The following is a 15988-nucleotide window of genomic DNA, read 5'->3' as shown; positions in this document are numbered from 1 at the left end:
GAGTGTCTGGGCGAACGCTGGGTGTGTTTGTGACGTCAAACCAGGAACGACAAGCACTGAACTGATCGCAGTGGCAGAGTAAGTCTCGAGCTACTCAGAAACTGCACAGAGAAGTCTTTTCGCAATATTGCGAATCTTTCGTTCGCAATTTTAAGAAGCTAAGATTCACTCCCAGTAGGCGGCGGCTTAGCGTGTGCAAAGCTGCTAAAAGCAGCTTGCGAGCGAACAACTCGGAATGAGGGCCCATATGCACTGCAGGTGGGGCAGATATAACATGTGCAGAGAGATTTAGATTTGGGTGTGGTGTGTTCAAACTGAAATCTAAATTGCAGTGTAAAAATAAAGCAGCCAGTATTTACTCTGCACAGAAACAAAACAAACACACCCAAATCTAAAGGGGGAAAGTTGAAACACACATAGCCATGTGCGCTTAAATTCTAAGCAATCTGACTAGATTGCTTAGAAAAGTTGCACACATCGCTCCGTGTGTATGCCATACTTGCCTACCCTCCCGGAAGAGCAGGCAAGTCTCCCGATTACAGGGTCCCCCCCCTGCCCGGCTGCCCACTTAGCGAGTGAAGTGGGCGGTCCGGGCAGGCGATGACGCGATTCTTGTTGAATCGCATCATGCAAGCCACGCCCCCCACTGTATAATGCCGGTAATTGCGGCATTGCACAGTGGGGGGCGTGGCTTGCATGACGCGATCCAGCAGCCACGCCCTCGTCCCTCCTCTGGCCCGCCTCCGGCCTGCCCCCGTGCCACCTCCCTCCTCACATCAGCTCACTGCCCGGCGTGCCCGCCCCCCTACTGAGCCGACTGGCTGCTCTCTCCCAGAAAGAGCAGCCCAAAGGTCGGCAACTATGGTGTATGCCCCATAGCGATGCGCAGCCCCGCGCGTCGCTATCGCTGACTCTAGATTGGCTTACATGCAGGCACATCTAGTCACATCACTCACTTCACTGCTGGGTGAAGTGAGTGTCCCCCCGCACTGTGATGTGTGCTGAGCGGTCTGTGATAGATCACTCAGCACACATCTCCTGTACCCCCTTTAACTCTCTCTGCACATGTTACATCTGCCCCACCTGCGCTGCACATGGTTTTGCCCATTAGAAAAAGATTTTGCTTTTTCGATCCATGCTGAATTAGGCCCTCTGTACTGTACTGCCTTTTGCTGCCCTAATATATCATGAGCCACTTTATAGCACTGTAAAACCATATCCTGCCCTATTCTGTATGATGCCACTATATACCACTCTGTTCTGTGATACCATATCCTGCTTTATTTTATCATGTGCACTGTGTTACAGTAACTGCTCTGCTATATCAGGATCCACTGTATACCTCTCCAGCTGTACGCTATGATACCATATCCTGCCCTACTGTGTGTGATACTCTGTACTGCTCTGAACCTTCACAGTATACATACCCTCCAACATTTTACACATTAAGGGGGTCATTCCGAGTTGATCGCTCGCTAGCAGTTTTTAGCAGCCGTGCAAACGCTATGCCACCACCCACTGGGAGTGTATTTTAGCTTAGCAGAAGTGCGAACGGTTGTATCGCAGAGCTGCTACAATTTTTTTTTGTGTAGTTTTAGAGTAGTTTAAAACCTACTCAGCACTTGCGATCACTTCAGACTATTCAGTTCCGGAGTTGACGTCACAAACCCACCCAGCGTTCGCTCAGCCACGCCTGCTTTTTTCCTGGCATGCCTGCATTTTTCCGCACACTCCCTGAAAACGGTCAGTTGCCACCCAGAAACGCTTCATGTCAATCACTCTGCGGCAAGCAGTGAGACTGAAATGCATCGCTAGACCCTGTGCAAAACCACATCGTTCGTTGTGCCCGTACGTTGCGTGTGCGCATTGTGCCGCATACGCATGCGCAGAACTGCCGTTTTTTAGCCTGATCGCTGCGCTGCGAACAAATGCAGCTAGCAATCAACTCAGAATGACCCCCAAAAATCGGTACAAAGCCGAATAAGGGGCCTGGCCACGGGTAAAGGGGGCCTGGCCACACCCCTTTTCTTATACTTTCAATGGAAGTTTGGAGAGCCAAAAATTGGTACAGACCATAAAAAAAAAGTACTGTACCTATTAAAAAGGTACAGTTGGAGGGTATGAGTATATGCTGCACTAATATGTCCCAATTGTAAAGCGCAACGGAATTTGCTGAGCTACATAAGAAACTGTTAATAAATAAATAAGAAAATAAATATGTCATGTACTACTATATGCCATGGCTAAAGAGAAATAAACTAAAATACAGACATGTTGCGAGGACATCAGTGTAGATGTCGGTGTAGTTTAGATGTTGGCGTATGAAAGGTGCACTCACACTGATATTGAGGCACACTACTCACACTAATATCGGGGCACTCTACTCACACTGATATTGATGCACTCTACTCACATTGATATTGGGGCACACTACTCACACTGATATTGGGGCACTCTACTTACACTGATTTTGGAGCACTCTACTCACACTGATACTGGGGCACTCTACTAACACTGATATCGGGGCACTCGACTCACACTGATATTGGGGCACCCTACTCACATTGATATTGGGGCATTCTACATGCGCTGGTATTTGAGCACTCTACTTACACTGATATTGGGACACTCTACTAACACTTGATATCGGGGCACTCTACTCACACTGATATTGGGGCACTCTACTTACACTGATTTTGGAGCACTCTACTCACACTGATACTGGGGCACTCTACTAACACTGATATCGGGGCACTCGACTCACACTGATATTGGGGCACCCTACTCACATTGATATTGGGGCATTCTACATGCGCTGGTATTTGAGCACTCTACTTACACTGATATTGGGACACTCTACTAACACTTGATATCGGGGCACTCTACTCACACTGACATTGGGGCACACTACTCTCACTGATATTGGGGCACACTGCTCACACTAATATTGGGGCACACTGCTCACACTGATATTGGGGCACACTGATCACACTGATATTGGGGCACACTACTCACACTAATATCGGGGCACTCTACTCACTGATATTGAGGCACCCTACTCACATTGATATTGGGGCACACTGCTCACACTGATATTGGGGCACACTGCTCACACTGATATCTGGGCACTTTACTCATACTGATATCGGGGGACACAACTCACACTAATTTTGGGGCCCTTTACTCACACTGATATTGTGGCACTCTACTAACACTGATATCGGGGCACTCTACTCACACTGATATCGGGGCACTCTACTCACACTGATATTGATGCACTCTACTCACATTGATATTGGGGCACACTACTCTCACTGATATTGGGGCACACTTCTCTCACTGATATTGGGGCATACGGCTCACACTAATATTGGGGCACACTGCTCACACTGATATTGGGGCACACTGATCACACTGATATTGGGGCACACTACTCACACTAATATCGGGGCATTCTACTCACTGATATTGAGGCACCCTACTCACATTGATATTGGGGCACACTGCTCACACTGATATTGGGGCACACTGCTCACACTGATATCGGGGCACTCTACTCATACTGATATCGGGGGACACAATTCACACTAATTTTGGGGCCCTCTACTAACACTGATATTGTGGCACTCTACTCACACTCATATTGTGGCACTGTACTCACACTAATATTGGGGCACTCTACCCACACTGATATCGGGGCACTTTACTCACACTGATATAGGGGCACTCTACTTACACTGATACTGGGGCACTCTACTCACACTGATATCGGGGCACTCTACTAACACTGATATTGGGGCACTCTACTCACACTGATATTGGGGCACTCTACTCACACTGATATTGGGGCACTCTACTCACACTGATATTGGGACACTCTACTAACACTTGATATCGGGGTACTCTACTCACACTGATATTGGGGCACTCTACTTACACTGATTTTGGAGCACTCTACTCACACTGATACTGGGGCACTCTACTAACACTGATATCGGGGCACTCGACTCACACTGATATTGGGGCACCCTACTCACATTGATATTGGGGCATTCTACATGCGCTGGTATTTGAGCACTCTACTTACACTGACATTGGGGCACACTACTCACACTGACATTGGGGCACACTACTCTCACTGATATTGGGACACACTGCTCACACTAATATTGGGGCACACTGCTCACACTGATATTGGGGCACACTGATCACACTGATATTGGGGCACACTACTCACACTAATATCGGGGCACTCTACTCACTGATATTGAGGCACCCTACTCACATTGATATTGGGGCACACTGCTCACACTGATATTGGGGCACACTGATCACACTGTTATCGGGGCACTCTACTCATACTGATATCGGGGGACACAACTCACACTTATTTTGGGGCCCTTTACTCACACTGATATTGTGGCACTCTACTAACACTGATATCGGGGCACTCTACTCACACTGATATCGGGACACTACTCACACTGATATCGGGACACTACTCACACTGATATTGGGGCACTCTACTCACACTGATATTGGGGCACTCTACTCGCACTGATATTGGGACACTCTACTAACACTTGATATTGGGTCACTCTACACACACTGATATTGGGGCACTCTACTTACACTGATTTTGGAGCATTCTACTCACACTGGTACTGGGGCACTCTACTAACACTGATATCGAGGCACTCTACTCACACTGATATTGGGGCACCCTACTCACATTGATAGTGGGGCATTCTACATGCGCTGGTATTGGAGCACTCTACTTACACTGATATTGGGACACTCTACTAACACTTGATATCGGGGCACTCTACTCACACTGACATTGGGGTACTCTACTTTCACTAATTTTGGAGCACTCTACTCACACTGATATCGGGGCACTCTACTAACACTGATATCGGGGCACTCTACTCACACTGATATTGGGGACACGCTACTCACACTGATATTGGGACACTCTACTCACACTGATATTGGGGCACTCTACTCACACTGATATTGGAGCACTCTACTCACACTGATATTGGGGCACTCTACTAACACTGATATTGGGGCACCCTACTCACATTGATATTGGGGCATTCTGCATGCGCTGATACTGGAGCACTATAGTCACACTGATTTTGGAGCACTGTAGTCACACTGATATTGGACCACCCTGCTCACACTGATATTGGAGCACTGTAGTCACACTGATATTGGAGCACTGTAGTCACACTGATATTGGAACACTGTAGTCACACTGATATTGGAGCACTGTAGTCACACTGATATTGGAACACTGTAGTCACACTGATATTGGAGCACTATAGTCACACTGATATTGGAGCACTCTGCTCACACTGATATTGGAGCACTGTAGTCACACTGATATTGGAGCACTGTAGTCACACTGATATTGGAGTACTGTAGTCACACTGATATTGGAGCACTATAGTCACACTGATATTGGAGCACTATAGTCACAATGATATTGGAACACTATAGTCACACTGATATTGGAGCACTATAGTCACAATGATATTGGAACACTATAGTCACACTGATATTGGCGCACTATAGTCACACTGATACTGGGCCCCCAAAGCCTACCTGCTGTGTGTATTATTTTCATATGCATCCCATCCACACAAGTAGATCACTCAGATAAGTGTGAGAACATAACATCAACAGCATGTATAATACAGTAACACTAGTTTATTACAAATCGACATAAACAGATGACTTTGTTTTTTTCATCTCAGTGCTCATGACAAATGTGCATATCTACTCTAATACCAAAACATGTCGATTTATTACAAATCGACATAAACAGATGACTTTGTTTTTTTCATCTCAGTGCTCATGACAAATGTGCATATCTACTCTAATACCAAAACATAATACAAAAATCATACAAATAAAAATTACATCTTGATACAAGCTGTTACATAAGTCACTACAGTACCCCCGGTACAGAGTGTAGATGGTCAATCAGCGGGCTCAGCCAATAGCATGAGAATTTACTAGGAACCAGTATCGTCATCGAGTGAGTGGCCTGTCACAAAGGGTCTTATTGAAGCCAGTGGTTCAAATAAATTCATGGGCTGCACTCCCAACATTGTTGCCACCACTGTGTGTAGGGGCCGCCCCCGCCCCCTGAGCGCATGACGTCCTCTTGTGGCGCAGAAGGAGTGGGGCTGCAGAACCGGGAATTGCAGCACTGCGGGAGTGTCCTCATGATGCTTCGAGTGGCTGTACAGACTGCACGGTGCATACCTAGAGAGTACAAAGACGAACTGGCTGAAGGGTGCTGTTCTAGCCAGGAGCAGGGGCCGTAGGGCAACGATGGTGCCTCCCCGCCCCCCCCCCCCCCCCCCCCCCCCCCGCCTGTGCTCTGTGCGACAGCACTGCTTGCTCATCCCTAGTTATGACCCCCTGGTAATAACATATATAATGTATTATATAATGTATATGCAGTATATAATCGATGGATAAATCTCTTTGGTTACAACGTTCATCCAAACAATGACACTATAAAGATATATTAATACAAATTAAAATACAAAGAGCAGTTTCATGCCGGGACTTCTATTTTCCTGTAATGTGCAGAAATGTGACTAATACATCAGCCCACCTATGCATTATTATTATTATACCGCTTTAGGTATATGTTTTGGAGTTTTTTTTTTTACAAATGTGGTTTTTACAGGTCTTATTATAATCCTATAATCTTCAATATTCAGTCTTGGCTGAGGGAACAGTAAGCAGGTCCTAAGCCCCTGACTGTACAATCAGTTGTTTCAGAATCACACCGTCCGCAGTGACAATCTACCGCCACCGGATAAGTGTAGAAAGGATTTATATTCTCAGCGCATCCAGGGATTTTAACCGTTTCGTAGGTAACCTCTGTGTATGTACAGACTCCCTGTTTCTCTGATATGTGCGGATACATCATATTTGGATCCTGAAATACAAGGAGAATAAACAGCTGTAATATACTGTATACAGGCATCAATGTGGCGTATGCATCATTTCTGCACAACTGAAAGTAAAAGAGACACTTTAGTGGTCCTTATGTATAGTTGTAGCATAACACTGTAGCCCCAGGCTCTGGGCTTCATCCTCACTCCTTCCCTTCCAAAATGCTTTCCTATTTCCCCTTTGCTATGCTGATCCTGCTGGCAGTCTGGCAGACAAAGGATTTTCAAAGTCTATAGTGTTTCAAATCATTACTTATACATATAAAAGGTACACAGATAGGACCAGAGTTACATAGCGGAACACCTCTGAGTCTACCTGTCCACTATTCACAGCCACACCTCAATTACTGGTATAGAGTGAGCAATCTGAGTGCATCTTACACATCTCCCAACTGTCCCGCTTCTCGCAGGACAGTCCCGGTTTTTTGGGTCTGCCCCGCTGTTCCTCCAGCGGGCCGCAGTGTCTCGCAGTGGGGTGGGGTGGCAGTTGGGAAGCTCCCTATCACTCACTGCTCAGTTCACAGCACAGCAGTGGTGAATAGACGCTGTGCGCATATGCACAGCGTCTATTCCAGTGAGCCAGAGGGACTGGGGGCATGATCAGCAGCTCACAGAACGATGGCCGTGCCCCACTGTGATGAAAATGGGAGGCATAGCTCGCAATTACGTCATTCACGTGAAGCCACACACACTTTTCAACAGGCCACACCTATTTTTCAGCACGTGGAGTCCCAAGTTGAAGCCTCCAGAAGTTGGGAGGTATGCATCTTATAGTCACATTGCTACTCTGTGTGTGTTCCAACACGGCCACATACTGACAGGTCAGTAACTAGTAGTGTCGGACTGGGGCATGTAGGGCCCACCGGGTGAATGTTAGGGGTGTGGCCAGTCTGCAGAGGGGGTGTGGCCTGCCACCTCATTGGTTTGACTAACCATTAGAGAGTGCAACGTCTGGGCCGCTTCATAAATATATACAGTAAATTCAGCTGCTGCATGCAGGACAATGTACCAGATTAATAACAGATTAATAACAGCAATGCACTGTAGAAAATGTATAATGTATAATTCAAGTGCACAGTCTGGAACCTGATCCTTAGAGCAGGAGGTGGGCCCCCAGGCAGTAGGACCCACCGGTGGTTTCCCCTATACCCCTGTGACCCAGTCCAAGCCTGGTAACTAGACATTTTGGTGCCCTAGGCCAGAAAAAGCATTGGTGCACTCCACCCCTTAAATTTTTCAAACAGGGACATAAGGCAAGCACTAGCGCCCAGTGAAAGCTCTGATGCTCCTTCCCACATGATATATACATATACATTTATAGAACACATATACTTACAGAGCATATACATTTTTAGAACACCTTTACGTACAGAACATCCCTAACACAATGGATTTGGACACCAATCCTCTTATACCATAATTTATGCACTTAACTGGAGAGAGCTTTGTCATTTGGTTACATTATCCTTTTATTTTAAATCACACATTTCTTAGCAGTCCTACCTAGGACCTTCAGTCACATCCTCCTTTATTTGAAGCACACATTTCAAAATAATTTCATACAGAGGATTCCATTCCTTTAACCTTCCATATTGCAGTCAGACACCTTACTCATGTAGCTATTTGTTCCTGTATATGAAGTATGAGAGTATTTTGAGGAGTGTGTGACTAAAAGGCAGCAGTCACCACCCCTGCCGACAAATGTCAGCAGCCTGTCAATCACAAAGTACCGAACATTGGTACTTTGCGGCATGAGCTGCACTATTGTTGGGACTTGAATCAGTCCCACTGTGCCTGATTCAGAGGTGGTCGTACTGGTGATTACACATGTAAATGGCTCATGTTTTAGGTCTGCATATGCATCTGAGTCTCACTGGGCATTTGCCCCGATAATTACCACTCAGAGACGCAGAAAATAATTGTATGTAGGTACAGTGGATTTCGGTGGTTGTTACCAAAAGGTTACATGGGTGGGGGGGGGGGGGGGGGGGGGGGGGGGGGTGACTAGCCAGACACAGAACTGTTCATACAGGAAACCTTGTTCAGATGGAGAAATGGCACCTGCCATGGGGCTGATGCAAGTTTGGCTGGTGCGACCAATCTAAAGATGCACCCGGACAAAAGACAAAGCCTTGACCAGGTCTGCATGTGACACAGAACAAGCCCCACTATCTCACCCAACCCGCTTAACTAACTAAATTTAAATCAGCAAGGAGGTTTGCGTTTAAAAAAATGAAATACCATTAGTGATAGATATATATATATATATATATATGGAAAAGACAGCACTCAGTGAAAGATATAACCAACAAGACAAATGGTGGTGCAAGGTCAAAACAGGGCTAATATTGACACTCCCTTTTCCCAGGTAATGAAAAAATAATATACCAGCACTCACTTTTAGAGATGAAAAGCAATTATTTACTCTTCATAAAGATTCCATTGCATATAGACCTACAGCTGCAGCCCGGCAGCTGTTTTCAACCAGCACAGAGTGAGCCCTTGAGGAAAACCACTCTGTGCTGGTTGAAACAGCTGTCGGGCTGCAGCTGTCAGTCAATATGCAATGGAATCTTTATGAAGAATAAATAATTATCTTATCTCCAACAGAGTTGACTGCTGGAAGAACTACATCTTTTTAACCTTGCTAAACCTCACTCCCAATTGAATTTCCCCATCTTGCAAATAATGCCACCAGCCAAAAAAAAGAATAAAAAAAAATTAGTATGTTTGCTACAGACAACGCTAATCAGACACTAGATAGCGTTTACAAAGTAACCTGCAAATTAGATCTGCTAGCATTTTACTAGTATGTACAGTAAGTCTGTGTTGAACTAAAAGCAAGCCATGATGATATCTGATGACAATATAAGACTGAAATGCAAACATGATTACGATGGAAGATTTGGCGTGGGACCGGAATGCCTAGACCTAATGATGATGCTGATGTTTTCAGGCTTATCTTTTAGGTTTGCATAAAAGACTTCTCATATATAGTATATTTATTTTTAAACAAAAAGATCATGATCCCCAGATAAGAAACTTATATGAGTGGTTATTTCTACTTTCCAAGTAATGGTTATATCTCTGTATTGCTTATACTATATAGCACTGTCACTGTCAGATACATTGTTGCTGTACAGCTATTTTAAGTATGCTAATAATATTTTGTCCACCCCCGTTACTCATGACATAGAGCGGTGTTTTCCGTACACATGGCCTGATATAGATTTGTTACGGCACTGCACATACGCAGGGAAGCGAGTGTGCAATACCATATATCTATAATGCAAATGTAGCAGGAGGCATATGTAGGAAATAGATGGCTCCTGCCAGGATCTGCAACCGATTGCTGTGTCCGAAGATATAGAATCAAAGGTGCCGCCCTCGGCCAGTGTACATAAGCAGAAGCTTACTCAGACTGACCGTCAGAACCCCTCTGCCAGGCCCAGTTAGTCTGCATCCAATGACACAGATCCTGGGCTCAGCAAACCTAGAAAACAGGGGGAGGGGAGAAGTCTGTGGTAAGCGCAACTTCGGGGCTGGTGGCCAAAACAATTATGTCTGGTCGCGAGTGCGGGCATGCCTTAACTGCAGCACGCCCAGCACTTCACACTGGAGAAGACACTTTATGTGGCTAATCCTATTGCATTTGGGATGGAGAATGCGCAGTGCTGATGCACCAACAATTCAATAGCTCTCATCACTTTAGACAACAGCTACAGGCTCCCAAAACAATTGAATAGCCTCCCTAATGATATTTGCTGCTGTAAAGCAATTGGGTCGAGTTTCAGGAAAATGGTGTTGATTTGACTCACTCACCTTTGTGTGGCAGTATCCTGAGCACCATGTTACGTTTACTGGCATGCAGGTGCTGCACTCCTCCTTTTCCAGCACAATGGTAATATTAGAAAGCTCACAGGAAGCGCAAGGAATTATCTTCCAGCACAGAACCAGAACGTACAGGAATAACTTCTCCATTCTGCCAAAAACGGCCACCAAATAGTTCTAAATTGAATAAAACAAAAGTTATACAGAACATTTCATGCCAAACAAAATACTCTGAGGAATATGCATCCACGACAGCAGACAGTGCAAGTTGCTCATCAGTAAGGATAGTGTAATGGTTAGCATTACTGCCTCACAGCACTGAGGTCATGGGTTCATGGCCCTAACTCATACCGCCCATCTTTGTCCTTATTGGCCACGCTCCCGGAAAGGGGGCATGGCCTATGAAAAGGGGACGTGGCTTCACGGGAAGACCCGCGATCGCGAGCCACGCCCCGTCTCATCACTGAGGGGGCATGCCCAGCGCTCTGTGAGCCGCTGGCATGCCCCCTCTCCCTCTGACTCCAGTGAATAGACGCTGTGCCCATGCACACAGCGTCTATTCACCACTGCTCTGCTAAGCAGGGCAGCGAGAGACAGAGCCTCCCAACTGCCCCCCCCCCCCCCCCCCCCCCCAATGCGGGACACTGGGACTGTCCCCAAAAATCGGGACAGTTGGGAGGTATGCCCTAACTGTGTGGAGTTTGTATATTCTCCCCGTGCTCGCGTGGGTTTCCTCTGGGTGCTCCGGTTTCCTCCCACAATCCAAAAATATACTGGTAGGTCAATTGGCTCTCCACAAAATTAACCCTAGTGTGTGTGCATGTACATGTGGTAGGGAATATAGGGGCAGATGTATTAACCTGGAGATGACATAAGGAAGTGGTAAACCAGTGATATGTGCAAGGTGATAAACACACCAGCCAATCAGTTCCAATATGTAAATTAACAGTTAGAAGCTGATTGGCTGGTGTGTTTATCACCTTGCACATATCACTGGTTTATCACTTCCTTATGCTTTCTCCAGGTTAATACATCTGCCCCATAGATTGTAAGCTGCACTGGGGCAGGGACTGATATGAATAGCCAAATATTCTCATAGACAGTAAGTGAGTTATACAAAGCATTACACCTCTACTTCTCTTGTTTTAGAAGTATTAGTAAATATACTGTAATGTGTTATAGTCTCTGGCACCATATTAGGAAACAAAGCAAACATAGTACTCACCAGCCAAACAAAAAATACTCTTTCAGTTAAAGCTGTTCATCCTTTAGAACTGGTGTATTATTTGTCATAGGGGGAGGAAATCAATTTGCCGGCTGTCAGGATCCCGGCGGCCAGGATACTGACACTGAAATCCCAAAAGCCGACAATGCCGACAGTCAGAATACCGGCTCACAGGGGCTATTCCCACTCGTGGGTGTCCACTGCCGACATTCTGGCAGGCGGGATGCCGCTGTTGGGATACTTACAGCTGGCATCCCGTCCGCTAGGATTACATATGTATTCAGTTATAAGTCCCAAGAAATTGACCATAAAATGTCTGGTCTGTGCCATGTGTAGTCTTTTCAGTAAAGTACTAGCAATCTTGACAGTCTTAATTTGAGTATTCTGATTGTTTCTCAATACTGCAAAACTACATTACCATTTGTTATGGCTGGAAAGATAAGTGCAGCTTTGTGGACTATGCTGGGGGGGGGGTGGCAAATTGTCGAAAATAGATCCAAATTTTACTCAGTGGCTTGAACGTAACAATAGTAAATGAAGTTGCTGAGTTCACAGTAGATATCCTGGGCCAGGGGTAGACGGAATACTGCGTATGTACGGGCGGTCTTCAGATTCTGGCGCCGGTATTCTGGTCGCCGGACGCCAGCATACAATACTACACCCGTATGTACTGTTCAAGATATTCAATCAAACAGTTACACCCTTTTCACATTTAGGCCCTCATTCCGAGTTGTTCGCTCGCTAGCTGCTTTTAGCAGCAGTGCAAACGCTAGGCCGCCGCCCTCTGGGAGTGTATCTTAGCTTAGCAGAAGTGCGACCGAAAGGATCGCAGAACGGCGTCTAAGTTTTATCAAGCAGTTTCTGAGCAGCTGCAGACCTACTCCTACCTTGCGTTCACTTCAGACTATTTAGTTCCTGTTTTGACGTCACAAACACGCCCTGTGTTTGGACAGCCACTCCCCCATTTCTCCAGCCACTCCTGCGTTTTTATCCGACATGACTGAGTTTTTTCACTCACTCCCCGAAAACAATCAGTTACCACCCAGAAACACCCACTTTCTGTCAATCACTCAGCGGTCAGCAGTGCGACTGAAAAGCATTGCTAGACCTTGTGTGAAACTGCATAGTCTTGTGTGAAAGTATGTCGTGCGTGCGCACTGCGCCCCATACGCATGCACAGAAATGCTGCTTTTTTACCTAATCGCCGCGCTGCGACCGAAAGCAGCTATCGAACAACTCGGAATGACCACCTTAACTCACCCCAAAATAAAGTCCAATCGAAAACAGACCTTTGATCATGTGAGTACTATTAGGCTTACCCACAAGGTTAAAAGCAATCATTATTAGTATTATAGGCAATGCTCTGTTGTTTAATACTGTTCCTGATATATTAGTGACTAATTACTGCTCTGCATCAGCATAGACAAACCAATAAAGACTGGACCATTGCTGATAAGTTATAAATTATTTAATAGAACTATAAGTGACTCTAATAGTAGATAAATATATACTAACTGCCTGACCCCGGTGATGGGATCTATGCTAACACATGTGGATACATTAGATCTACTGTAAGTAAACCAGAGTTGCTACATTACCTTCAGTCTCCCGCCAGCAGCTCCTGGGCACTGAGAATGGGGAATCACTTTTATACATGACTCTCAGCTTGAGGATTTACCTTGAACTGTAACAGAACTGGGTTTGGCTGTTGGAAGGATTAGAGCTTGACTAGACACCCCAACCTTGAGAAAGACATGGATATTTGCAGCCTACGCAAGTCATGCTTAATAGATATTGTAGCCATGGAACGGTGCTGGGGGTCATGTTTCTGTTTGTTGCTTTCATTGCATTTATTTTTAAACTATTCTATCCTGAAATTTGCCCCAAGTAGTCCTTCTGTTAGACAACTGTGACCCATAGCCATTGGTGTATCTGTAATGGCCCCTGAGTCCAAGGGTGAAAAATAGAATAATTTCTGCGCTATGAAAAGCAGCTCAGATTAACAATACAAAACATAAAATTGAACGCTAAAATGTCCGAGTTCAATAAACCTGACTGTCCCTACCAACCAGTGAACGGGGATTCCTCAGCCTCGGTGTAGGGATGGCTGTCCGCGTCCTCTCGTTGTTGGTATCCTCTACACCACCACCGCATCCAGCGGGTGAGCGGGAGAGTCTGGCGGTTGACGTCACTCGGTGGCGCCGGGCCTGCCGTGCGGCAGTGTCTGATTGTCCTCGTTGTTCCACTTGTCCACCAATGTACACCTTGCACTCAGAATTATATTTACCACTCTGCAGAGGCATATTAAGAGAAGAGGGGGCCCGTGTGCAGTCTTCATCTGGGCCCTCTCTTCTCTACTGGGCAATGCAGTGGACTCTGAGTACTAGGATCACTAGGAGACTGTGCTGTGCCAGAAACGAGTGCTATTGCACAGGACTGCATTGCCAAACGGGTGTGGATCATTAGATCTACACTAAAAAGGTCTGCAGTCAATAGGTCGACCACTAATGGTCGACATGCGTTAGGTCAACAGGGTCAAAAGTTTGACAGGGTCAACATGCCGGCATGGAATAGGTAGACAGTGAGGAAGGTAGATGGGCAAGCATTAATGTGATTCTGCAATAAAGCCAATGTTACTCCATTTTGTTATATTCAATAGATTATAAACTTACTTTAGAATTAATATATGATATGCTTAAATATGTTGGGGGGAAAAGAAAAGTATAGAATGCTGAAATATTCAGTTAGCAAAAAGAGGAACTTGTGGGTAAGCCATATCTGATAGGGATAAAGACAGGAACTTGTGGGTAAGCCATGTCTGATAGAGATAAAGAAAAGAACAAGACCGTTATCGGGAAGAGGACACAACCTTGAGGTTAAACTGTAAACTCCTCTGAGGTTTTTTTTCCAAGTATATATATATGTATGTAAGAACATTAAACCAGAACTCAGATTGAATACACCAGACAGTGTGTGATCATTTGATTTCTCCAGCATGCTGCACGGCACTTATATTTTATTCACAGGCGATTCTGAATACAAAAGACAGGCTGTTGTTGGAGTCCTCTCAGAGAAGGCTGAGGCTAAAGGAGGTTTACCTCCAACATTTTCATGGTGCCGAAACCCGGGAAGCCAAGAAGTTGAATAGAGGAGCAACAAGTCACCTGACTCTAGACGTTGGAACCGTTTAAACCGCGGTAAGTAACAAATTGATTGCGATTTTTCGCCAATTGTTACTTTACGTGTTTTAACGTCTGTGTCAGAAGTGTCAGTTTTCTCTGTTCAACTCAAGCGCTTCCTAGTAAAAGCCTTGCCTCTTTTGTATCAGAACAGTAATGTAAATATATGTCTGAAATTGAAGAATGTATTAATTTTGAAAGCTCATATGGTTGTGGGTGTTGTACTGTTAGTTTAAAGTGGTTTGTGCAAGGTCCTCATGGGTCAGTAAATATTACATTTGTTGTACGCACTGAAAAAGATATATCAGGTTTTAAAAGGTGTAGGGGACACGAAGAAGGGGTTTATGGTAAAACTGTGGGTTATATGAAAGGTATATTAACGACAGGATGTCATGGTTTTGTTAATCTAAGGGACAGCAAGGACTTGCGCCAGATACTGAAAGAACCAGAACCTGAAAGATTCTTTTGTCCCTATTCTGTCAGACCCACCAGATTGAGAGATACCTTGATAACGGAAGATTGTGAGTCCACCCATAAGGAAACTGAATGATTACAGGTGTATGTAATCAGTAGGACAGAGGTAAACCTCTAGTGTTCAGAAAACCCATGTTTACAATAATCAACATAGAGTACTAAAGTTGTGTAACTCATATCGGAGAGAGAAGTGTTGATAAGTTGGCAGAAGGCAGGATGGGAACCTCTAATAGCAAGGGTGAATTAACCCCTGTGGAAATAGTTAAACAGGAGGTTGGACCACATGCAGTCAAAGATAT

General features: G+C 45.3%; 1 protein-coding gene across 2 annotated transcripts in view; it reads right to left on the bottom strand.

Moving 5' to 3' along the window:
- Positions 1–6388: 6388 nt before the first annotated feature.
- Positions 6389–15988, bottom strand: part of FSHB (follicle stimulating hormone subunit beta) — a 90153-nt gene continuing 80553 nt past the window's right edge. For both annotated transcript variants that reach the window (XM_063946097.1, XM_063946098.1), the window contains 2 exons: positions 10803–10988; positions 6389–6964 (listed from right to left, as the gene is read on the bottom strand). In XM_063946097.1, the coding sequence (XP_063802167.1) occupies positions 6740–6964; positions 10803–10961 (384 nt within the window). In that variant the 5' untranslated portion in view covers positions 10962–10988 and the 3' untranslated portion in view covers positions 6389–6739. The remainder of the gene's footprint in view (positions 6965–10802; positions 10989–15988) is intronic.

Source organism: Pseudophryne corroboree, chromosome 11, assembly GCF_028390025.1.
Source record: "Pseudophryne corroboree isolate aPseCor3 chromosome 11, aPseCor3.hap2, whole genome shotgun sequence".
Lineage (NCBI taxonomy): Eukaryota > Metazoa > Chordata > Amphibia > Anura > Myobatrachidae > Pseudophryne > Pseudophryne corroboree.
Note: the sequence above shows the minus strand (reverse complement) of the source record. Positions and strands in the feature narration are given on the sequence as shown.